General features: G+C 40.2%; 1 protein-coding gene and 2 long non-coding RNA genes across 3 annotated transcripts in view; 2 read left to right on the top strand and 1 right to left on the bottom strand.

Moving 5' to 3' along the window:
- Positions 1 to 612: 612 nt before the first annotated feature.
- LOC122656904 overlaps positions 613 to 26,568 on the bottom strand; it is a 31,144-nt gene continuing 5,188 nt past the window's right edge. Inside the window, exons 3-4 of the long non-coding RNA XR_006332189.1 lie at positions 8,918 to 8,924; positions 613 to 624 (exon numbers count right to left, since the gene is read on the bottom strand). This is a non-coding gene — a long non-coding RNA (uncharacterized LOC122656904). The remainder of the gene's footprint in view (positions 625 to 8,917; positions 8,925 to 26,568) is intronic.
- On the top strand, positions 4,853 to 22,950 carry LOC122656902. Its single transcript, XR_006332187.1, has 3 exons — positions 4,853 to 4,865; positions 14,181 to 14,187; positions 22,652 to 22,950. It is a non-coding gene; the product is annotated as an uncharacterized LOC122656902 (long non-coding RNA).
- LOC122656901 (tubulin alpha-1 chain-like) lies at positions 17,950 to 18,249 on the top strand. Its single transcript, XM_043851593.1, has one exon. The coding sequence runs from the start codon at positions 17,971 to 17,973 to the stop codon at positions 18,196 to 18,198; it is 228 nt and encodes a 75-aa protein (XP_043707528.1). The 5' UTR covers positions 17,950 to 17,970; the 3' UTR covers positions 18,199 to 18,249.

Raw genomic sequence — 26,568 nt, 5'->3', positions numbered from 1 at the left:
TTGTCAGGCCAAGATAAAGAGAATGCGTAATCATCACATGCGCATAAAGCATCGTGCACTTCCCACTTCAGCACCGCAAATCCACCATCAGAAGTAAACAAGTCATCTGAAAAATAATGATATCCACAGGAGTGAGCTCCACTGAGCTCAGCAAGGGAAACACACAAGCAAGTGCAAATAGTCCATGATAAATGCCCTAGAACTAAGAATGCTTCTAACAACAGTACTAAGTCTCATGAGGTATAAGTGTTACTGTAATAGAATGCCAGCCTCGGTCCCGAAAACACATAACCAGACGTCGGTTACCCGAGCGAAACTATTCTACTACGGTGAAGACCCGTCAGCTCCGGAATGAACACATCGGACCCCAGCAGACCCCCAATGATTAACCCTACTGTTTGTTCCCACAGTGGAGTACACATGCTAACATGGGACAGTGAATGGCATTCCGAAATTTACCCTTCGGACCTACCACGGGTTATCCAACACCTCAACCCCTGTTGGTAAGGGTCTTAGCACTGGGTTTATGCCAATCCTAACCATATGCATACTATCATGATGACATATGAATCATAATAGATAATACAACAATTCTGTCCGACAACATCATCATCATAATAAATTCTAAGAATCAAGTAATGATGCAAATGCAATATGGAAATGTAACCTAAAATCATGCATATCTAATACAAAGAAGTTAAAACTAACAAAAATACATGATTAGTGTTATTAATAGGATGCATGACATGGCAACCATAACAAACCGAAATTAAATATCACAAACACGCCGAAATTAAAGTCAAAATCCCCTTACTTGAGATAGTAGACTAGTTTAGCCAGACAAAATCCAAAACATCCAGGTAATTCAAGGACAGGGTTTAGCAGTCCTAATTAAGCACAAAATATCATAAGTTAGATATAGGAAGAGTCCTAGGTTCAAGTATTAGCATTAGGGTTCAAAACCATTACAAAATAGTGAATCGGATCCAGGCTCTGATCCAACCGGTCGACCGGTTGCAGGCCTGCAAATGCATCCAGTCCAAAAGGCAGAATTGGGGGTTTTGCTTGTAACCCCCAGATCTTGACATACATGCATCCAATTTCATGATTTAGACCTAATTTAAGGTGGGTTAATAAAATTTGGGTATTTCAATTTAATTTCACAAATTAATTTGGGGATTTGGTCAATTTAACCAAATCTACCATTCTAGGGTTTAATAGATTGTATGATTCAGTTGTAATTTGAAAGATATTAAGGTAATATTCAGGTTATCACATAACCAGAATCATTATAGGTTCAATTTCAAGTAGAAATTAGGGATTTTGGTCCAATTTCACATAATCTATGGTTTGAGGGCTGATGTGGGTTTAAGACCTAATTGAAGATAAGAGAATTGAGAGAAAGAAGAAGAGTACAACAGTAAAATCATGGCCTACCTGATACAGTAAATGGGAGTAAAAATGGCAGCCTTGATTCAAAAGCTCTATGGTGCCTTAATGGAGGACTTAAAGTTCCAATTCCAATCCCCAAGCTCTAGGCCGTCCTTTCCCTTCTTCTTCTTTTTCTCCTTTCTTCCTTTTCTTTCTCTAAGGTTCTAGGCTGAATTGATTTTGGTTTGTGTAGGAATGGAATGAAAATCTAAAGCTAAGTATCCTATATATACTAGTGTATTGACTAAAGGTTGTTTGGTTTAGTATGTTAAAAATAGATTTTTGGAAGTATTTTTATAATATGATTTTATATAAATTAGTTACCTAATTAGCTATAAATAGTCATTGGGGTGATGTCATGTGACATCGGGGGGAATCCAGCTGGGGTAAACTATAGGAATCTGGATTCCACACTAGGACTTGGGTCCCATAAGAGGAAATTACCATTTTGCCCCTAAATACCATTTAAGTATAAATACAATATAATTATACATACAAGAGGGAATTCTTACCCATCAATAGGCCAAAGACAGTGTGAGGTTCCGCAGGCTATCAATCCAACAAGCCAAGCTTATGTGTTGCCTTCCGTTTGACACCTCAGACTCATTTAAGGCCAAGATAGTTGGCTATTCGAAATGCCTTAATAGACGAGTCATGAGATTAGTCTGAATTTCTTAATCGAGACAACCCACAACTTAGAAGCTAGCGTGGGCAATATTGAACCAGAACCTGAAATCACACAGGTTCCAAAAGTTCAAATTTTGACAGGCTTCACAAATGTTCACATGAACAGTACCCAAAGAACATTAACATAAATAATGTAGAAGAGGTTCAAGTAAGAACCACTCCACAGCAGAACACCAAAATAGAAACTAAATCAGAATTAGTAACTTAGTGAATAAGGACCAGACCAGCGGCAGGAATAGCTCCAAAGTAGGATCGAGTGAAGGCCTAGGAAAGGGTGGTTTGTGCTCCAAATATCAGCCAATTCTAAGGGTTGGTTGTGAAGTTATTCAAGTCTGAAGTTTATAGCGATTAAGGCGTAACGAGATTGCGGTGCGGCAGTCCTTCACTTGATTGTGTAAACAGCAGTGATAGTACTTGGTGATGATTGTGGATTGCTTCAAGTCTTCAAAGAGTTTTCCAGCAAAGGTTTATTGCAGTCAATAACGGGCAACACAGGTAGAACTCGATGGAGAGTAAGGGGGAGAATGGAGAAAGAAGAAATAGAAGATAGAAAGGGGATAGGGATAGGAGGGGGGATAGGCTATCTCAGCTGTATCTCAACTGTTGAAAGGCAAATTCTTTCTCAGAATTGGAGGCAAGCATTGCTTGTAAATTTCATTAATCAATTGGTGACTCTTTCTTGCAACGGGTGCCAATTTTATAGCTTTGGCAAGCTTACAAAATAGAAACTTCCTAAAATAAAATAGATAGTAAGAAAATAGAAACTAATAAGGCTTTATAGTACCAGCCTTCTAAACAAACAAGAAAACAAAAATAGAAACTAACTAAAATTAGAAGCTACCTAAATGAAATAAAATAAATTTTTTAAAATTGAAAATAGAAACTAAACTATGGCAGCATTAGGATAGAATCTTTCTCCACTTGATGGGCCCACAAGATCTTCTAAAAAGCATCCCCTCACAAGGCAAATACGGGCTGTGACACTGTTCACGTGAATAGTAATGTGAACAGTGTTTTGGTCTTTTTTTCTTCATATTTCGGTCTACATCACACCTTCCCCAAACGTAACCTAACACTTAACCATTTGTCTAGGGCAGACCAGCCATTGGGTTTGGAGTTAATTTAGCGCTCCTCCTGCAGAGGGGCACCATTTGGAGGTCCTAGATCATAATCTAGAATCTAGATGGCAACTCCCCTTTTTACCTGATCCACCCTCCTGTGACATGAGAGGGTAATACCAGGAGGTACGAGATACCATTACCGCATTCCCCATCAGGGATGCAAATCGGATCCTCCCCGATCCATTGCACCTACAGGTGGGTCAAGGATGAGTTGCAGGATCTATTAAGTTCCCAAATAGATTGAACATATTCAATAAGACAAGAACATTCTCTGCTCCATCAACTTCATGAGCGCTTTATTTATCTATTAAAATTTATCATTAGAATACTATAGAAAATACTACGAGTCAAGTGGGTCTGGTTATGATGGACGGGGTGAACTAGTCTAGCTTAGGTTAATTGGGTTGGGCTGGAGCAACTATGGTTTGGGAGGTGTCATTGGTAGTGAGTCAACACTTGGTACTGTGGGAAACAACCTAGAATTTGTAAGAGTACAAATTTTTACATTAATTAGATTGATTGGATTTTGGTTTTTGGTTTATGCACTCTGAACATTTATTAAGTGGGTCTGGCCGGTATGGATTAGTGCTTTTTAACTGGGTCAGAGATCACCTAGTCTACCAATTCTACAACTAATTCTAAGATTACATATAGTTTATATGCTGGAAAAATATTGTTTTCCTACATTCATTCATTCTTCATAAAAAATTTATTAATTTATTAAAGCTTCTAATTTCTTTCTCCTATGTTTCAGAATCTCAAAATCTCTGTTAGCATTTTTCTCTTAGTTTCTACTTTTTGGCCTTTACATATCTCCACCTTCAATTTAGGCATTTTGTAACTTGCCTGTTCTTCTGGACTGCTGTGAGAACAGTTGAATAATGTACACCAGAATAGCATGGGGGTATTCTGGTCTTTTGGGAGTTATTTTTATATTCTGCCACTCTCTTAATAGAGTCGGCTTATGTAAGGGCAATTCTGTCCCTCTTTTGTAATGTTTCTCATTATAAATTAAAGGCTTGCTTGATCATTCAGATCATTCAAGCATTCTCCTATTTTCTATTTTGTTAACATGGCATCAGAGCCAACTTCTCTGATCTAGGTTTTCAAAACCCCATCCCTTCCATTGTTGTTCTCTTCCACCCTCTTCCACTCGATCTTCTCTTTCTCTTTTCCTTTTTTCTTGGTTCTTTTTACTCACTAGGGCAGCTCTAATGAGGTGATCATACGATCTAGATGTTGCCCTCAATCCAACCTCTTCAACAAATGGTTTAATCACATATCAAGCTCGATAGTTGCTGCCCTGCGTCTCAGCGATTTTTTGGAGTTCTCCCCTTCTTGAAGATCATTGTTTCTTTTGCCTTGGAAGCTGTTTTCCCTTATTGGAGATCCATCATAGCAGTATTGGATAACAACTATCACAAGAATTTCATCTTATTTGAAGCCCATACCATTATCGATCTCACTTCAGGGTTTTGACTCTTATTGATTTTTGGGTTTTCTCTTCTTTGCTTTGCCTGATCTTTGAAGATCTTATTCACACTGCTTCAAGGAGTCTCGACATTACTATCAGCCCCTTTCAACTTTTTTGAAGACCTCTAACCCCAATCGATCTCCTCTTTCAGGGTTTTTTTCAAAACCCTGAGCCTTATCGATTTTTGGGGGTTTAAGGCTGTTGTTGTTGCTATTACTTTCAAGGGAATTTCTGCTGCCAAGAGGATCACTCGACCTCATATTCAGCTTCTTCTGATTTTTTTGCAAAGCTTTTGCTCTCATCATGCCAGACTCTGATATTACCACGGCTACTTCTAGAGGAGATGGTCAGTCCAGGACTGAGTTCCTCCCTTATGCTGCTGCCATTAAATTTGATGGTACCAATTATCTAATGTGGGCCAGATCTCTCTCTTTGACTGTGGCTGGAAGAGGACTTACTGGCCATCTTACTGGCACCTCTCCACAGTCTACTGAAGAGGGCCCCCTTTTAGCTCGATGGAATGCTAATGATGCTATGGTTATGTCCTTTGTTTTGAACTCCATGCAACCAAAACTTTCTGCACAATACCTTCTCCTTGACACAGCTACATAGATATGGACTGTAGCCAAGGAAACATATGGACAGTTGGGGAATGATGCACAGGTTTATGAGATTCGGAAGATACTCCATACCACTACTCAGATGGAGTTGTCTGTCGCCAAATCCTATGCTGCCTTCAAGAGCTTATGGCAACAATTGGATCACTACTCTCGTTTTCAGCCCTCTACAGCTGCCAACATTGCTGCATATCGAAAGTATGTGGACCAGATTCGAGTTTATGATTTTTTGGCTGGCCTTAATGCTGAATATGATCCAATTCGTGTGCAAGTTCTTGGTAGGGTCCCCTTTCCGACATTGGAGTAGGCCTTTTCTTATGTTCATACTAAAGAGACACGTCGGGCTGCTATGATGTTGACTCCTACTGTTGAGAGATCAGCCCTACAGGCTGCTGGTTCCAACTCTACTCCTCCTTCTGAGAGTAGTGCTTCTACTGCTGCTCCTGCAAAAGAGCCAATAAAGTGTTAATATTGCAACAAACCATATCACACTAAGGCTCAGTGCTGGAAATTACATGGGAAGCCCGCTAATTTTGAGGCCAAACGTGGTCGTGGTAAAACTAAAAACAGGGCCAATCACACTAAAAGTGTAGCCACAACCCCCACTGCTGCAAATGGCCTCTCCCAGGAAGAACTACTGGATTTCAGGCGTATGTTACAGACTTTCGCTGCCTCTACTACATCTGCTGCCAGTTACTCCACTCCATCAGGTTCCCACTTTGCCCATTCAGGTATTTTCTTTGTTGTTCATTGTGCATCGATTGTCTCTACTCCATGGATTATAGACTCCGGTGCCACTGATCATATGACAAGTTCCTCTAGCCTTTTTCATACCTACTCACCTACTTCTGGCAAGGATAAAGTCAAAATAGCTTATGGATCCCTCTCATCTATTTTCGAGAAAGGATCCATTAGTTGTTCCCCTTCTCTTACCTTGTCTTCTGTGTTGCATATTCCCAATTTCACTACTAACCTTCTCTCTATTAGTAGTATTACCAAAAATCTGAATTGTAAGGCGATATTTTTTCTTACTCATTGTGTCTTTCAGGAACTGGACTCGGGGAAGACAATTGGATCGGGTAAAGTGCATGGTGGATTGTACCTGCTTGATGGTGAACCTCTTGCTACACAAGCATTACCTTCTTAGCTCTGTCAACCTACATCTTTCTCCTCTGTATTACACCAATGGCATTCTAGACTAGGACACCCCCCTTTAGGAACTTTATCACATTTATTTCCCGCATTAGTTAAAAGTTGTAATAAGGAAGATTTTTTTTGTGATTGTGTCTTGGCTAAACAGACACATTCAAACTATCCTATTTCTAATAAAAGGTCTTCTTCCTTGTTTCATTTGGTTCATACTGATGTGTGGGTCCTAGTAGAAAAGCTTTGATTTCTGGTCATCGATGGTATGCCACTTTCATAGACTGTTATTCACGATTCACTTGGGTCTACCTAATGCACATAAAAAATGAAGTTTTTTCATGTTTTCAGCTTTTTCACAAGATGGTTCGGACCCAATTTAATGCCAGTCTTGAGAAGTGACAATGGGACAGAGTATATGGAAGGTCAGTTCTAAAAATACCTTGCTGCCCATGGATTTTACATCAGACCAGCTGTGTTGATACTCCAGCCCAGAATGGTGTGGCTGAGAGGAAGAATCGCCATCTCTTGGAGGTGGCAAGAGCACTAATATTTGCTCGACATGTTCCGTCCTTTTATTGGGGAGATGTTGTCCTCACTGCGGCCTATTTAATTAATAGGCTGCCTAGTCGGGTTCTTGGTTCCAAGTCCCCTGCCGAGTTTTTACTTGGCTCTTCTTCTTTTATTGTTTCCCCTAGGGTGTTTGGCTATGTTTGTTATGCCAGGGATACTAGGTCCCCTGGTAAACTTGAGCCCCGTAGTCTCCGCTACATTTTCTTTGGGTACTCTGCCACCCAAAAGTGTTAAGAATAGGAGTTTAAGGGGTATTCTTGAACATAACCCCATGTATTTTATGTTTCTTCTGTTATTTGTATAAGGCCAGGGGCTCCTGTGTAATTTATTATTCTTTTCAATATAAGCAAGTTAGTCTCTAGTTTGAGACACAATAGATTAAGCACAAACAGTGTTTGCTCTTCTCTTCTCCTCTCTTCTTCTCCTTCTCCTTCCTTTCTAAAACTGAACATGGTATCAGAGCTTACTGTTTTTGGAGTTTGATGAAAAACCTACGGTTCTTCACAGATCTATTTCTCTCTTGTTTCTAATCCAAATGGGGAGCAACCAGGTGCTCTAGTTTCATTTGGAGGTTACATTTCTTCCCATTGTGTCATCTCAAGCCATTTGGAAGCAACCAAGGGACAAGAGTGCATCTCGGCCAGGACTATCTTGTCGTTTTTTCCGCCAGCCAGAGTGTGGGATTAGCAATAGCTATTCAATAGAGCTTTGTTTGGGAGCTTTTTTGGGCTACCTACTATCGTTTCTTGGTAAGGAAGGTTATTCCTTTTTACTCTGCTGCTGTTTGATGCTTGTGTGAAGTTCTACAAGTTATTTCAAGTTTTTTTGGTCTAGTTTGTCTCTATTTTTTCTGTTGTTTCTTGGGAACCAACTGTTTTTGCTTGAGGTATTGTTGGTTGCTTATCCCAAGTGTTTCCTTTGAAGCCACAATGGGTGAAAAAAATGTTGAGACATCTAAAATCCCAATTGTTGCAGCAGCCTTGCCTGTTATCTCCTCATATGAGAATCCAAATGTTTAGCTACCCATTGTCAAGCTTGACAGTAATAATTACTTGGATTGGTCTTGATCAATGAAGCTCATTTTTCGGAGTAGGGGGAAGTTGGGATATATATTTGGGAGCTTTAAGGCCCCTTCCTCTACTGATCCCGGCTACTCCAAATAGGAAACCGAGAACTCCCTTGTGATGACTTGGCTTATTTTTTCGATGAAGCCGGAGATTGGAAGAAGGTTTATGAGAAAGGAGACTTCCAAAGATATTTGGAATAGTGTTGCTCATATTTTCAATAGAGTGGGGGACTCTATAAAGGTTTATCAACTTCTCCAACAGATTGTTAGCCTGCGCCAGGGTGACAAAAGTATCTCTGAGTACTATAGCCTTATTGTAGGACTTTGGGAGGAGTACGATCACTATAGAGACCTCCAGTTGTGTCCTGTTGATGAGCCTAAAGTGTATCAGTTGTTTGAGAAGGAGAGGGTCTTGTTCCTTCTTGGAGGTCTTAACTCTGAGTTTGAACCCTTAAGGGTACAGATACTTGGCCGACCAAGTCTTCCCTCCCTAGAGGAGGTGTGTGGTTATTTACAGAGTGAGGAGACACGTAGAGGTGCTATGGAGACTACCCCTACTATTGAATGTTCTGCTCTTGTTTCATCCACTCCATAGGACCGTCCTCCCTTCACTAAGGGGGCTGGTAAAGGTCGATTCTCTTGTGACTATTGTGGCAAGTATGGGCATAAGAAGGAATTTTGTTGGGATTTTTATGGGAAACCATCCTCTACTGCTTCTGGGGGACAGAAAGGATAGAAGAAGAAAGGGCCTAAAGCCCATGTTGGGGTTCATGAGTCTGATCCATCCTCCCTCTCCAAAGAAGACATAGCTGCTTTTCGTCGGATTGTAGCCCACTTGGATGGTTCCTCCGCTACTGTTACAACTACTTCCACTGCTCTACAGGTATCTACCTCTTCTGGCACCACTCCCTGGGTCATTGACTCAGGGGCCACAAATCACATGACTGGTAGGTCTCAGCTTTTTAATTCCTACTCTATTTGTTCTGGGAAAGATAAGGTAAAAATTGTTGATGGTTCCCTTTCTTCCATTTCGGGTAAGGGAGATGTCCACGTTACTCCATTTATCCCTTTGAAGTCTGTCTTTCATGTTCCCAACTTTGCTACTAATCTCCTTTCCGTTAGCCAATTGACTAAATCTTTGAATTGTTTTGTCACCTTTTTTCCTACCCATTGTCTCTTTCAGGATTTGGTGACGAAGAGGGTGATTGGCAGTGGACGTGAGGCTGATGGATTATATGTTCTTGACACTTGTGCTTCCCCTGTGGCGAAAGCTCAATCTTATGTGTGTGGGCAACATGATGGACATACACAGGAGGATATTTTGCTTTGGCATCAACGTTTGGGACATCCTTCTTTTTTTGTTATGAGGAAAATGTTGCCACATTTATTTACCTCTTTTCCTGTTAATCATGTTTTTCATTGTGAACCTTGTCTTTTTGCAAAAAGTTGTAAGACAGTTTATCCATCTTCTGGTAATAGATCTATTTCACCTTTTCACATTATTCATACTGATGTTTGAGGTCCTTCCCCTGTTACTTTTTTACGTGGCTTTCGCTACTTTATCTCCTTTATTGATGACTTCTCTCGAGTTACTTGGGTTTATCTCTTGAAACAAAAGAGTGATGTCTATGTTTGCAGTTCAACATTTTTATGAGTTGGTGTATACTCGCTTTCAAACTCATATTCAAATTGTCCGTTCGATAAAGGTGGAGAGTATATGTATGGTGGTTTGGAGTCCTTTTTTCGACCATGGCATTATCCACCAGGTGGCTTGTGTTGATACCCCTCAACAAAATGGGGTTGCTTTGAAAGAAAAAACATCCACTGTTGAAGTAGCCGGTCTCTTTGGTTTACAATGCATCTTCAAAAAACCTTTTGGTTCAATGCCTTACTCACTTTGCGGTCTTTCTTATCAATCATATGCCCTCCCGTGTCTTGAACTTGAGTACCTCTTGAGGTCTTACCCTCACTTTCTTCTTCTTTCTCCCTTCCCCCAAGGGTCTTTGGTTGCATCTACTATGTCCACATTAGCAAATCTGCCCGCACTAAATTGGATCCTAAGTCCTTGATGCCTCTTTCTTGGGTATTCCTCTACCTCAAAGGATACACATGCTATCACCCTCCTACCGAAGTCGGTGGCTTATCTCCACAGATGTCTATTTCTTTGAAACCATCCCGTATTTTTCAATCACCTCTTCAGGGGGAATGTTCATCTCATGGTGGTTGTTTGAGTTCAAAAATTATACATAAGCATACGGGTCAATCGTAGCAGCAGATTAGAACACGAGGAGATATACGCCACTCTATTTAACTAACTTAAAAGTAATGCAAAGTGAACCAAATTAAAGTGTTAAATTAAACTAATGAAACTAATGAAAATTAATGCATCCTATCTCATAAGTATCTAACAAAATTAAGGGATTAAGTTGGCGTCCTAACACATGAGCATCTAACCTATCAAATTAACGTAAATTGGAAGGAATAACAAAAATGCAGCCACACATCATAATCACATACAAATAAATAAGGGAATAAAAGTGCATCCACATACCACAACCATATAAAAAAATAAAAGAAATAGAGGGAGAAGAAGAAGAAGATAGAGAGAGATAGAGGAGAGGGAGAATGAGATTGAGAGTTTAGCTAGTAAAACCTGGATGTGCTTGCATGAATGTAATCGAAAAGGTTGAATACTTCATAAACTTATTGTGACCTCCTCTTCTAAATCTTCAAGTCTTGTCATCAACTTAAGAACTTAGACTAGAAGGCTTAAAATCTAAACTAGAATTAAGAAATTATAACCCAATTGAAGACTTAAATTGAAATTAAAGCATAAACTAAACCTATTACAACCATTAAATGAAAATCAAAAAGCAAACTAAAACTTAGAAAAGCCAAAAATCACAACTTAGAAGGAGAAGAAGAAAAGAAATTTTACTAAGTGAATGAACTAAAAATTACACTAAAAACTGAATTAAAATTGAACTAGAAACCTCTCTTCCATTGTCACCCTAGAGATATTTACTCCTCCGGATTGGACAGATCTGCCTCTATTGCCGCTATCATCTCCAGTGGCTCGTGGTCCCCTCCCCTCCCCTCCCCCTTGCCGACCTGCGAGTTCCCTTCCCCCATCCCCCCGGGCATAGAGGCGGAGGCGACACCATCTTATGGCTTCCTTCCCCTTCGGGCAGATTCACTCTCACTTCGCTTGGGATTTGGTTAGACATAGAGGGACCCCTTGTCCTTGGTACGAGTTGTTTGGTTTCATGGCCACATTCCTCGGCATAGCCTCACTTTGCTTGGCGTGCCCTTGCAAGCTGTCTTCCTACCCAAGCCTTTCTTCTTCATCGGCATATTCAAGTCCCCTCCCCGTGCTCTGTTGGAACGGATCAAGACGTCGATCACCTATTTTTCACTTGCCCTTTTGCCTCCTCCATATGACCCGAGTTCTTCGCTATTGCTGGCCTGGTCGGCGCACTCCTCTTCCTCTCAAAGGAACGGATTTGGATCGACATGACCTTCGGAGGAAGTCAATTTGCGACTGCCGTGGCAAGATCGCCTTACGCGCCACTATCTCCCACATTTGGATGGAACGAAACCTCGGAAGATGGACATCCAACTCCCGCTCCTTAGACATGATTTGGAAGGCCATCTTTTTTATGTTTCATCTAAAGTTAGATCCCTCCCCTCAAGGATGTTAAGGATTCCCAAGGAACAGGCTCATTGTTGTCTCCTGGGGCCTCCTTCTTCCATTTTGCGCCTAACTAGTCCCAAGTTTCAGCTTTTTTCCCTTGGGCTTGTATATTCCTTCTTTTTCTTCGTAATATATTTTTATTCATCCAAAAAAATTGAACTAGAAACTAACTAAAAATTGAACTAAAAAACTAACTTGTTATAAGCCAAAGGGCAAGGGGTATTTATAGGGGAAGAGAGGAGAAGAGAGAAGAGGGAAGTGTAGGAGAAATATTCCCTAAGAAGAGAATATTCTCTTCTCCTTCCTCCTTTACAATGCTTGACTCCTAAGAAAAAAGAGAAAAAGAGAAAAAAATAGAAAGAGGGAGAGAAGAGAATATTGTTTATATAAACCTTCTATTTCTAGAAAAGTAAATTTCTAATTCTAACTTGTGCTTCCTTTTCTTTGTAGATATCTTCTCCAAGAATAAAATCAAAGCATCTTTGATTTTCAACCTTCCATAGACGAAAAAATATAAATCTATCCCAAGTAGAATTCCGAAGTGCCCTTGAGAAGTTGGAGGAGAGAGAGAGTAAAGGTGATGACTAGGATTCCTTCAAGAATAAATAAAATACCCATTCTATCCTTCAGAAAACGTGGAGCATGGTGTGCTTATATAGGCCTCACCATTGTGTTCCTTGCGAAAAATCACCCAAAATAGATCCAAATTTCGGCCAATTTGGAGTTGGGGAGCCCAAGATATCTCAAGTTGAAGTTGGACTGTCTAGAGCCCTCCAAATGGAATCTTTCGGGTACAGGAAAGTAATTTCTGATAATTGCATTAAGGCCCCTAGAATCTGAACTTCTGCTTCACTTTGTCCCCGGTTGACTGTCAATAATTATAAATAAACCCCTCTGAGACCATTTTCGGTAGCCGTTATGGAAACGGCCGTAACTTCTTCGTATCAACTCGGAATCAAGTGCCGCTTTGAACCGTATGGGGTGACTCGATGGGCTACGCATCCAAGCCATTAACACCTCTAAACAGCTTAAAAACATTTTCTTAGCATCATCTCCTCCACTTTCATAAGAATTCACCTAAAACCTAAAAAGCACAAGAAAGCACCGAGTAACTCTGTCCAATGTGGTAAATTATATGCTTTATGCCCTAAGATTTCCACACATAAATGTGCTCATCAGTGGTGAGGTTGAAGAGGCTCCTGAGTTTGTATCCTTTCCTTCCTCCTCTCTTGTCCCTATTTCCCCATTCCAAATTGACAAGGGAAAGAAAAGTTCTGAGGATACTTGTTGTTGAGGGGGAGTCTCCGAGTGCACAGTGAACAGAGAATAGGGGAGCTACTGGTGTATACAAAAGACAAGAGAAACCCTCCTTCATGGCTTCCTATAAAGAAGACCTGCCAAAATCCTTCTTCGTCTCCTCATCCTGAGCCTCCATCCATTGAGACAGGTATACCTTCCTCTAATCCTACATCCTCAGACTTAGATCTTCCTATTGCTCACCTCAAAGGAACTCGAGCTTGTACTAATCCCATTGTCAAGTTTGTCTCCTATGATTCTATCTCCCTTATAGGTGTTGCCTTCACAGTGGCTATCTCCTCCATCTCTATTCCTAAGAATGTAGCAGAGGCCATGGCTGATCCAAAATGGAGAGAAGCAATGAATATAGAGATGGTTGCCCTTGAGAAGAATCACACTTGGGATCTTGTTGAACTCCCAAAGGGGAGAGTTCCTGTTGGATGCAGATGGGTATTTACAGTCAAGTTCAAGTCTGATGGTACTGTAGAGAGATATAAGGCAAGACTGGTTGCTAAGGGCTATACCCAAGTGTATGGCATTGATTGTCAGGAAACCTTTGCTCCAGTGGCCAAGCATAACTCTATTCGGGTACTCCTCTCAATGGCTACAAATCTTGATTAACCATTATACCAGCTTGATGTAAAGAATGCTTTCTTACATGGTGACTTAGAAGAAGAAGTCTACATGCACTCTCCTCCTGGGTTCAAGCATCCTAGTGGCAATGGAAAAGTGTGTCGTCTTAGGAAGGCTCTTTATGGCCTTAAACAATCTCCTAAGGCTTGGTTTGAGAGGTTTAGACAAGCTATCCTACAAAATGGATACACCCAAAGTCAAGCTGATCACACTTTGTTTATACAAAGGAAGGGCAACACTACTACAGCTCTTATTGTATATGTTGATGACATTGTGGTCACGGGAAACAGCGAGGCTGAAATCTCAAACCTTAAACTTTACTTGGCTCGGTAATTTTAGATCAAAGATCTTAGTCCATTGAAGTATTTTATGGGGATTGAAGTTTCAAGATCCAAGCAAGGGATCAATGTTTGTCAGAGGAAGTTTGTCCTTGATCTACTTACAGAGACAGGGTACTTAGGATGTAAACCAGGCTCCTCCCCTATTGATCAGAATCACAAACTAGGAGAAGATTGTGGTGAACCTCTTGTAGATGCTAAAAAATATCAGAGATTAGTAGGCAAGCTAATCTATCTTTCCCTTACCTAACCTGACATAGCCTATGCTGTCGGTGTGGTAAGTCAGTTTATGCATGCACCCAAAATGGGACATCTTGATGCAGTTTATAGGATCCTCAGATACTTAAAGTCATGCCTTGGAAAAGGTCTTCTCTTCTCTAGAAATGGTCACTTGAGGATTGAAGCATACACTGATGCTGACTGGGCTGGATCTATTTCTGATCGAAGATCCACTTCAGGATACTGTACTTTTGTTGGTGGAAATTTGGTTACTTGGAGAAGTAAGAAGCAACCTGTGGTGGCTAGGTCGAGCGCTGAGGCAGAATTTAGAGCCATGGCTCACGGAGTGTGTGAAATCTTGTGGCTGAAGAGACTTGTTCAAGAATTGGGATTTGAGACTGTTAAACCTATGAGTTTATATTGTGACAACAAGGCAGCCATAAGTATTGCCCACAACCCAGTGCAACATGACAGGACTAAGTATGTTAAGGTTGATAGACATTTTATCAAGAAAAAGATTGAGTCAAAGACCATCTACACCCCTTTTGTGAAGACAAATGAACAAATGACATCTTCACCAAAGGACTTAACACTCGCCACTTTGACTGTTTATTGAACAAGCTGGGCATGTATGACATATACCACCCACCTTGAGGGGGAGTGTTAAGAATAAGAGTTTAAGGGGTATTCTTGTACATAACCCCATGTATTTTATGTTTCTTCTGTTGTTTGTATATGGCCAGGGGCCCCTGTGTAATTTATTATTCTTTTCAATATAAGCAAGTTAATCTCTAGTTTGAGACACAACAGATTAAGCACAAACAGTGTTTGCTCTTCTCTTCTCCTCTCTTCTTCTCCTTCTCCTTCCTTTCTAAAACTGAACAAAAAGGGGTACAAGTGTTATTATCCTCCTGCCCATCGTACTATGGTTTGGGAGACTGTTAGTGAAGATGTGCTGACCATAGAACCTCCCCTGCAGTATGTTCATAATGAGTCTATTCCTGTTCCTCGTACTCCTAATCCTCCCTCTGCCTCAAGGGGAGAGGTTCCTATACAGGGGGACACCATCACAGACACTGTTGTTGACATTCCTATTCATGGGGAGAACACTCCAGTCCAGAAGACCATTTGTGAATTTCAGAGGAGGATTAATGAATCTAATGTGTGGGTGTAGACCTATATGAGGAAACATAAGCAGCTTCAATCCACTGCAGCACCAGTACCCATCCAGTTGCCGAACCTGTCTCCAGAACTTGCCTCTCCACCTAGTAATACTTCTTCTCTTGATCTATCCATTGCTTTATGCAAAGGTGTCAAGGCTTACACTCAGCACCCTATATCCAATGTCGTTTCTTATGACTCCCTTTCTCCATCTTTTCGTACCTTTGTTTCTTCTCTTTCTATTGTTTGTATTCGTAACAACTGGCAGGAAGCTCTATCAGATGGAAAGTGGAAGGCAGCAACGATGGAAGAAATGGAAGCCTTGAAAAAGAATGAAACTTGGGAGCTTGTAGTTCTTCCACTAGGAAAAAGGACTATTAGATGCAAGTGGGTGTTTGTAGTGAAACAGAAGGTGGATGGCACTGTGGATAGATATACGACACGACTCATGGCAAAAGGGTTTACTCAGACCTATGAGATTGACTACCAGGAGACCTTTGCCCCTGTTGCAAAGCTGAATACTGTCCGAGTTTTACTATCTTATGCAGTCAATCTTGGATGGGATTTACAACAGCTGGATGTGAAGAATGCCTTTATCAATGGAGAACTTGATGAAGAGGTGTCTATGAATGTTCCTCCAGGGTTCTCTTACGACAAAAATCAAGGCAAAGTGCATAAATTAAAGCGTGCACTTTATGGCCTGAAGCAGTCACCTAGAGCTTGGTTTGGCCGATTTCACAAGGCCGTGATTTTTGTGGGTTACAAGCAGAGTAATGCTGATCACACTCTTTTTATAAAGAGGGTTGGTGAGAAAGTCACAGTTCTTATAGACTACGTTGATGACATTGTGGTCACTGACAATGATGGTAATGAGATCAGCCGTGTGAAGACTTTTCTTGGACAAGAGTTTGAAATTAAAGATCTAGGAAAACTAAGGTACTTTTTGGGGGTTGAAGTTGCCAGATCCTCTAAAGGCATTTTTCTCTCCCAAAGGAAGTATGTCCTAGATTTATTGGCTGAAACTGGTTTGCTAGGATGTCATCTTTTAGATACTCCTATGGATTCTAATTTTCGTTTTAAAGAGGAGGGTGAACCTGTTGATAAAGGCCGGTACCAAAAGACTAGTGGGGAAGTTGATTTATCTCTCACACATACGACCTGACATTGTTGTTGCTGTGAGTACTGTGAGTCAGTTCATGCATGATCCCTACTCTTCCCACATGGAGGCTGTTCTTCGCATTCTTCACTACTTGAAGTCAGCTCCAGGGAAAGGCATTCTCCTGTCTCCTCATGGTCACCTACGGATAGAGGCATACACTGATGCGGATTGGGCTGCATCTCCGGATCGGAAGTCTATCTCTGAGTATTATTCTTTTGTAGGTGGCAACCTTGTCACTTGGCGTAGCAAGAAGCAGAATGTAGTGGCTCGTTCTAGTGGTGAAGCAGAGTTTCGTGCTATGGCACAAGGCATTTGTGAGTTGCTCTGACTGAAAGGTTTGCTATAAGACCTTGGTGTTCCTATCCGTCTCCCTATGATGTTGTATTGACAACGAGGCTGCAATCAGCATTGCACATAATCCGGTATAGCATGATCGTACCAAGCATGTTGAAGTAGGTAGGCATTTCATGAAGGAAAAATTGGAGGAAGGGCTGATTTGTGTTCCTTATGTGAAGTCTACTGATCAACTTGCTGATATATTCACCAAGGGACTGCCCGAAAAGATGTTTCATCCTAGTTTAGTCAAGTTGGGAATGTTTGATGTTTTTGCTCCAACTTGAGGGGGAGTGTTGAATAATGTACACTAGAATACCTTGGGGGTATTTTGGTCTTTTGAGAGTTATTTTTATATTCTGCCACTCTCTTAATAGAGTTGGCTTTTGTAAGGGCAATTTTGTCCCCCTCTTTTGTAATGTTTCTCATTATAAATTAAAGGCTTGCTTGATCATTCAGATCATTCAAGCATTCTCCTATTTTCTGTTTTGTTAACAAGAACTGATTCATTGACTGAGCTCTTTCCTTTTTTAATTATAGGTGGAGCTGAAGGATGAATTTATGAGAAAATACGGTCTAGATGAAACTGAATAGGCAGATTGGATCGATTTGGCACCAAATGCAACTCCATCCGCCTTATTATGGTACAAGGTAACAGCATCAGATCTTTCGTGGAGGATTATTTTTGGAAGCCTTGTCAGTTTCTTTCCCGGTGTTGTGTCTCTGTTCTCTGATAATATATTTGCAAACAGACATATTTTGGTGCTCCTAAGGGAGTAGATCTGTTTCACTTAATTTGGCAAGCATGGTTTATGGCCACAACATAGGAAGATCTGGTCTCTGGTCGCCCCAAAAGATGGTTGTCCGAATACTTATGATTATTGTGGGATATTTTATCAAATGAAATGTCCCACAAACTGTGAGAGCCCTAACTGGTGCCCTACATAGTTCAAATATGGTATCAACCACCAGCCACCTACTGTCGTTCAAGGAGGTAACTGGCCAAGGTTTAGAGGGTGGTTTGCATGATCTCCAACTCAACCAGTGTTGCAGAGGTGTTTTCACGAATTGACCATAAGTTTGATCTTATGTATGCCAAGCGTTCCTTTGTCCACTGGTATGTTGGTGAGGGAATGGAAGAGGGAGAATTCTCAGAAGCTCGTGAGGGTCTTGCTGCCCTCGAGAAGGATTATGAGGAGGTTGGTGCTGAGTCTGCTGAGGGAGAAGATGGTGATGAAGGAGACAAGTACTGATGATATGTGTTCAGCGTGTTTACTTTGGCTGTTCCGTTTAAATGTGTTGAGATATGTATCACAAGTAGGGGGTTTGTCCCTATCGTGATTACATAGGCTAGTTGCTATTTCTTTGCTATGTTTCCTACTCTAGGTTAGATTCTCTTGTTTCCTTATTAGATTAGTTTCCTATTTTATCTCCTTGGCTGACAAGGAATTAGTTTCCTTTTCTAATGTAACTTTCTATTGATTTTATTATAAATAAGACAAGGGGAGAAGAGACTACTCTCATGTTATTGAGAGCTAACATAATCGGCTTCCCTTCTCTTCTTCTCCCTCAATCTCTGTCTTCTCTCTAAATCTATTGGTTATAGGTCCTAGGTTTTCTACATGGTATCAGAGCTAGGCAACCAGTGACTGATTGTCTCCAAGATTTGCAGCTTTGAGAGTTGTTACAAGGTTCTCCGATTTATGATGAAACCCTAATTCATAGAAAGAAAAGAAGAACTAGGGTTTCCTGCTCGTTCTGGAAAATTTTCTGCAGTAATGTTTTTATTTATTTATTTCAATGAAGGTTGTTGATCGTTGTAGCTCCCTATTTGAATTGATCCCTTGTTCTCGATTTCCTCTTGCGCCTGGTTCTCGGAATTAGTTCCTTCTGCGGTGTAGCTGGTTTTTTCTCTCGTTGTGTGAAGGTCTCATCCTCCTTACTGTTGTCGTCAACTCCAGCCATTACTCCGCTGCTCTATTCTTGTGCTACATTTGGTTAGAGAAAGAGTGAGTTGATCTCCTTCAATACTGTTTTGTTCAGCCCCTACTTTTGGAATCCTCTATGGTATCGCTACTGCTATCGTTTCTGTTTTTCTCCGATGAATATTGCGACTGCTGCAAAAAAAGGGCTGGAGGTGTTTCGTATATTACTGCTGCTAGAGTCGATTGGATTCCTGGTACGATGGCTTGATCTGGAGGTGTTTACAAATAGGATTTCTGCCTCTGGAATGTCATTTTTTTTAATTCCTGAATACCAGCATACCTTTGGTTTTCTATTGTTGAAGACAACACCGCCAAGAAGGCCTAGTTATCCCATGGGTTTTCCGCTGGTTTCGTGTGTTTCTTTCTTCCCTGTTCTTGTAAGGAATTCTACTGGTTGAGTGACTCTCAAGAGGAAGACGGTCACATATTTTTTCGCCCGTTGCATTTTTTGAGGGGTAAAGACATGTGGGTGCCTCTTAACTCTCTGTTTTTATTATTTTTTTTTTCTCTTAATGACATTATTTTCTTCTTTTACAATGGATTCCCATAATGCCCCTCTTTGATCTATTCTTCCTTCATTTCATCATATTTTTAGATTTACCCTCACTTTTGACCCTTATTTACTTCATCCTTTTTACTTAATGTCTATTCCCTATTTGCCCTTATTACATAATCCTAATTCCTCTCTTGGTCATTTTCTTATTTAACAATTAACTCCCAAATTGCCTCTTAAAAATTCTGGTTTATTACCAGATTGCCACTTCTCCCTTAAATGTGGCCTTGCTTATTTATGGATTTCACTTAAATTACGGTTCTGCCATTACCTCTTGCTATTGCCTATTGTATACTTGGATGGGTCCATCCCGAATGAAATTGAGTATTTTGACCCGGGTTCCACATCAATTGGAGATTGCATGATGTAATTACAGAATTGCCGTTGAGTATACATATGTGCCATATTATTGCTATGGTGGGCCCCAGATCACATCAATTTGTTTTTTGGTAAATTGGTACTTAAATGATATTGAGGTTGGAGTTTGTTTTGAGGGGCAGATTGGAAATTATTGAGATGCTGGTCATATACCAAACCGCCATTGCCCTTTTAATTCCGACATTTCTTCAAAATTCTTGAAGTATAGTTGCCCAAGTGGGAACACATGTGGGATTTGTACTTCTTTAAAGGTTGGACCTTGCATGGTGGTTATTGGCTCCAGTGAGGGGAGGTTAGAAATTAATATTGGGATACTTTTATCTGCGGCTGTTATTTGCGGTGCTCTTGTTTATGGGATTTTTTTGTGATGCCCGTGCTTTGAGATGTTGATTATTGGTCGTTATTTGTTCACGTAATCTGTTACATGTGAGGGGGAGATTGGAATTGGATATTTACTATTTACATATCTGCCCTGCACAAGTCATCAATTTGAGAGTCTTACCTTTTCTTACCTTTCTCAAGAATATTTCGGTGAAGATTTCTCAAGATTTATTTCAGTGAAGATTTTTACTTTTGAAGGGAAACTCCGAAGTTGCTGCCCACCATCTTTAAGCATGATATGGTGTTTTTTGAAGATCGACAAGAAAATTCCACTTTGTGCGATTGAATTGATCCCTTCCTTTGTTTGAAGATTGAGTTCTTTCCTTATATTGAAGATCGAGTTTTCTCTTATTAGAAATCAAGTTCCGCAATTATTGGAGAACATCTGTCATCGTTACCTATCTGCTGTTTTTGGATTGCGGTTGATGTTATCTATCGTCCAGTGCTTGGGCTGATTTTTCTACTGGTTTTATTGGAGTATCCTCTGTGCTCAATGAATCTATAACTACTATTCAAGACTAGTGTTGAGTTTGATTTTCTATTCTTTTTGGTCTAAGCTAGAGCCTTTCTTTTGATATCTGTATACTCCAGCTTGAGGGGGAGTGTTGAGATATGTATCACAAGTAGGGGGTTTGTCTCTATCGTGATTACATAGGCTAGTTGCTATTTCTTTGCTATGTTTCTACTCTAGGTTAGATTCTCTTGTTTCCTTATTAGATAAGTTTCCTATTTTCTCTCCTTGGCTGACAAGGTATTAGTTTCGTTTTCTAATGTAACTTTCTATTGATTTTATTATAAATAAGACAAGGGGAGAAGAGACTACTCTCACGTTATTGAGAGCTAACATAATTGGCTTCCCTTCTCTTCTTCTCTCTGTCTCTTTCTTCTCTCCAAAATTACTGGTTACAGGTCCTAGGTTTTCTACAAAATGTTTACAATTTGTCATGGGGGTGTGCTTTTTTAGGTCATATGCTGGGATGTGTTTTGTGTGCTACATTGTTAGATACTGTTATCCTACCATTTACTGCTATAATTTGCTAGGGTTCCCTTTTTTGAAAGAAAAAAAAAAAACTGTGAGAGCCACTCAAAGCTGGTATGTTTTTAACCCCTTGAGAATTTTTAAGGGTTGATATATTGAGATGCATTTATTAACACTTTATGCGAACCTGGGATATGGAGCAGGAATGTCAAGAATTTCTGTTCTTTGCTCAACATTTGCAAAACTGAGAATTTCCCCACCTGTATATTCTTTCTTAAAGTGATAGATTTACTGAGCTCAATTGAATCAATAGGATCTCCTATGGTAATCACTAACAAAACCGTTTTTTTTTTCCCCGGTTTTGTTGGGTAAATGGTCAGAGCTACTCTCCTTGGAGGAGTCGTATTTATCATTTATCAAATATGTTTGGGAAGCCTTTGATGTAACATTGCTCGTATCCACTATTTCAGCCGATTAGATCGGTCTCTTCTATGCTTTGTAGTACACTTGCCCCTTGCAGAGATTTTGCAAGTCACATGTACACATTGTTTCAGACAAGATTATAAATACAGATAATGTGGAATTTGTTTTCATCTCTTGCGTTTAAGCTAAGGAACTGACGTCATTTCCTAATCTGATTTTTCCCTTCTATCTTTTATCTCTTTTAGATTTTCCCCCTTTGACCTAAACATATATAAATCTGCAGGTGTTACCCTCACTTGAACAACCACTTGGTTTTAATGTTTATAATCTTTACCCTTATAGAAAGAAGCACATCTCTACCTTTCTCATCTAACTATTATATGCCACAGGTGCTGTATTAATCTACCTTTCTCATCTAACTATTATATGCCACAGATGCTCTTACAAGTGTATTAATTTTCATTTCAGACTGCTTATCTTGGTATTAAACTTCAAATTTACTTCTCCCTTTTTGTCAAGACCTGTACATCACACTCCTGAGTGTCAAGCAGCATCAGTATGGTTGTAATAGCAGTGCAAGGTGGGGGGGGGGGGGGTTTATTCTTCTGAGATTATTATTCATTGATTTTTTTTTTTTAACTAAAACCTCAAAAATAATATGAAATAACGTGTAGGATCATTTATTAAAGTCGTTTTTTTTTTTCTTTTCGGTAAGGTATCAAAGTAGTTGTATGCCTTTACACTTTATTGAGGAGATTAGTGTACATAAGCCATTTACTTTTAGCTTGAACAGAAAGTTCCCTTAATATTAATTACGAAAAGTTGCATTACAACGAGTAAGAAACCAATGTATTTCCACTTCCGTATATGAGTTATTTCAAATTTTTTGTATCGTTTTTCATGGATTTGTATCCCGAAGTCCTTTGATGGGCATAAAGAAATTGTATTGGTATCTCGTCGTTGCTTCCTATCTGAATCCTCCCTTGAGCCGATGGTCCACTTATAAGAGGAAACCCATTCAAGATATCAATCAAGTCACATTTTACAGGAATCATCTGTGCTCCAGTAGTAGAGTCCCACTATCCACTTCTTCACACCTGGTCACATCCTGAAGTTATCCAGGGAAAAATCTCAATTGAGGATGTGCCGCAACGCAAGAAATACACTTGCAGTATGATCATGGACATGCCATCTCCAGCATAACATTCACTAGTTATGGTACTCCTGGGAGCAACTGTCAGAAGGTCTATGTTGGCAACTGCCATGCACCTAATTCATTCTCTATTGTCTCTGATGTAAGTGTGGGCTTGTTCTACCCAGCAATTATATGAGAAACTTGGCAGCTTATTGACCAAGTCTGGTGGAGCTTAATTTCTTCTCTATGCAGAGGGTTTATGCCCAAGCCCCAAGCTAGAGGTGTAGCATTTTCATATCTAGAACTTGTTTGGTTCCTTCCAATCAAGCAATTTTTATGAGTGGTGGAAACTAGATGAGATGCGCATCATGTCCGGATATCAGTGATGCATGGTTGACATATCAAGTAGCTGATGCGATGCCAAGTAGAGCTTGGTTGAGCCTCAGAATACAATGATTTGCTGAAATCTGATGTATCTGGTGTTTTGTGTTTATTCTTTCCAAACGAATCTTCTTATGCATGCTTAGATGTTAACTAAGCTAGAACTATCCCATCTCAATTTATAGGTTTCTTAGGAGATTGGTACATACTCTATTAGTTTTTGCTCCATAACTGTAATCATACGACTCGAATGTAGAATGCTACATCTATTTTTAATAAACTGTATTTGACAATTGGGTGCAGGTAAAACCCATTCACCATCTGTAGTCCAGAATGGCATGAGCAGGAAAGATCAAATCTAACAATTAAGTGCTTGCGTAGGATATGGAAGTTTGAATAAACTCAAACACCTCAACGATTGCATGGTTTCAGCACACAGTAACTCCAAGAGCACCGTGGTTCACTGTTCAAGAATCAAGATAACCTTCGTTAAGCACTGTTGCGAGAAAATAAGGAGGAATGGAATTTTGACAATATTGGCAATCTGACTCGAGTACAACTAGCACTCGTAATCATCTGAAAATTGTCATCTCCAAATGATATTCCACCACTCAAATTTTGTTGGATTCACCTATAGAAGTGAAGAAAATGAAACGATGACCTCGATCAAAAAAATTTTAAATCCACCGCTAGTACTTCCCTCCACCTGTCTACTCTAGAATTGTTTGCAAGCTTGCGAGCCATGCCCACACAAGCTCTATCCACTTTCATCACATTTACAGTACCAAGTTGTTTAATTGAAAAAAGAGCAACCTAATGCACAAGGCTCCCTCTACTGCAGGGTCTGGGAGGGGCAAATGTACGCAGTCTTACCCCCTGCTACGCAAGAAAGGCTGTTTCCAAGTTTTGAACCCACAACCAACAGGTTGCAATAGTACCAAGTTGTTTAATAACATATAAATATCCCATAGAATGGTGAAAAGTTCCCATGACCACTAGTACATCTTGCTCTGCTCCATCCATTCCACCATTCCCTTACAGCCAGTCCAGATGTCGATGGTTGTGAATCTAATGACTTTGCTCTTTGCACCCCTTCAAGGACTCCCCTTGCCTCTGCATCAATAATCCATAGCCAGACAAAACAAATGCATGGTCAAGTATCCTTCAAGGGTGTTCTTATTAAAACTTCCATCACAAATGACTATAGGATGACTTGAATGAGCCAGATACATCAAGCGTCTGGCTCATAGTTCACACACACCGATAGAAGAGAAGCAGCAATAGAGGAAAACAAAAAAGAACAGTATAACAGATCAAATAAAAAAAACAAGGCAGAAAAGATGTACATACTGCAGAGACCATAATAAAGACATTAAAAAGAGAAGGATCAAGCAAAGAATATACACAAAGACAGCAATAGAAGGAAACTAAAGAGTCAAGAAAGCAAGAAACAAAGATCGAATCTTCTTTCAGGTCTAGAGCATGCAAATTCAGGTAATAAATTTGAATAGAGAGCCTCCACAAGGAAGGACCAGTAAAAAAAATAAAGAGAAAAGGGCATTAGGACCTAAAGAGTCAAGAAAGCAAGAAACAAAGATCGAATCTTCTTTCAGGTCCAGAGCATGCAAATTCAGGTAATAAATTTGAATAGAGAGCCTCCACAAGATAATAAAGAACACAAGGAAAGACCAGAAAAAAAAAGAGAGGAAAGGGCACTAGGACCTAAAGAGTCAAGAAAGCAAGAAACATAGATCGAACCTTCTTTCAGGTCCAGAGCATGCAAATTCAGGTAATAAATTTGAATAGAGAGCCTCCACAGGATAATAAAGAACACAAGGAAAGACCAGTAATTAAAAATAGAGAAGCAGGGAAAGGGTTACCCAGGGGAGGAGAATGGTTTCCTCAAAGCACTGCGGTATGGCTGTCGTCTTCACCACCTCTGATAGTCTTCCTTTTCAGTCAAGATCGATGTAGCTCACTCTCTGTGGCCAGCTCGCGCATACCATGGCTTTCATATGGGAGGAAAGGGCATTAGGAGACTTGGAATGGGAGAGCAAATCTAAGGAAAACTGACGGAGAACTTCAAATTCAGCAGCTGCAGAATCCTCAGAGGCCTGGGAAGCCACCCTCTTCCTTTTTTTTTGCCATCAACTCATCACCAAGGACAGTAGTCTGATCAGGAGAGTGAACCTCCGCTTTAGATGAACCAGGCAAACCTTTAACAGGAACAGAAGCAGGATCAGAGGGGCAAGAGTTGTGATCACGATGCACCACCATAATATGAGATTTCAGGGGGGTATCTAGGATGAAAACCCTAAGGAGGAAGGGGCTGAAGCAGATGAAAATTAGTGATTATGAATAGTCACAGAAGCCAGTAAAAAAAGTGGTAGCCCAATAGCTGAGGAGATATAATATTGCCCTCTGGGTGAACACCCATATCCGGGTTAGGTAAGTCACCGGATGCTCCATACCTGTAAAACCAGGATCAATCAAAAACCCCGAAGCATCATCTGGAAGACCCGGCGACAAAATCTGCCTCCCATCATCACTTTCATCCATATCCTCATGTCAAATTTAACTGGAGAGGGATATTATCATCTTGGTTAAGCCTCAAAGAATCACAAAACCATGATCATTACTCATTTTCTCAGTTTCAACCAATTCAATAAGAGGCTATAAATTTTGAATCAACAATTCCAATCCATTAGAATCTTTGGTGCTCTCCCTTAACATCGGGGACAGATTTCTCTTCTGTCTTCTCCTGCAAAGCAACTTGGGAACTATCATTAATGCGACAAGAGGTAACCCTGAACTTAAATTATCCAAAACTAAAACTTTACTTTTTTGAACCTGTTGAAGAAATAAATCTGACGGAGGAGGCATATCATCAAACATAGGCTGAACAAGATAGAAGACTATGGCAGATTTCGAGGGCATAGACACACAATCATCAAATCTGTGAGTTAGCTTACCACAAGATAAACAAGCAAAAAAAATTTCAAGCGAACTGAAACAACAAACCCCACCCCTCTTGTTTCTGAACTTTTTAGTAGGTCACAAATTTTTGTCTTTCCTGAATGCAACCTTCACCCTAGCCGGCCAAGAAGGCAACCACCAACGCTCCCAATTCATGAGGATGATGAGGGGCCAGCCAATGTGAGCAGCTGCATTAGTGAACGCCTGTTCGGTGAAACAAATCTCAGGTATATTCAAAATATGAACCCAGATTGGTAGCTCTTCCAGTTCCGATGAACAGTAAAGGGGCATTTCCAGCAAAGAAGTGAATAAATGAAGAACATGTTCTGGTAGCAGCAAGGGGCTGCTGAGACTACCCAGCAATTTCTATCCCTCTGTCTCCTAGTCTCTAGAGATTTGGTAATTCACTTTATTGGTATCTCCAGCAAACGT

This window comes from Telopea speciosissima, chromosome 3 (assembly GCF_018873765.1).
Source record: "Telopea speciosissima isolate NSW1024214 ecotype Mountain lineage chromosome 3, Tspe_v1, whole genome shotgun sequence".
Taxonomy (NCBI): domain Eukaryota; kingdom Viridiplantae; phylum Streptophyta; class Magnoliopsida; order Proteales; family Proteaceae; genus Telopea; species Telopea speciosissima.
This window is presented reverse-complemented; position numbering and strand designations above follow the sequence as displayed.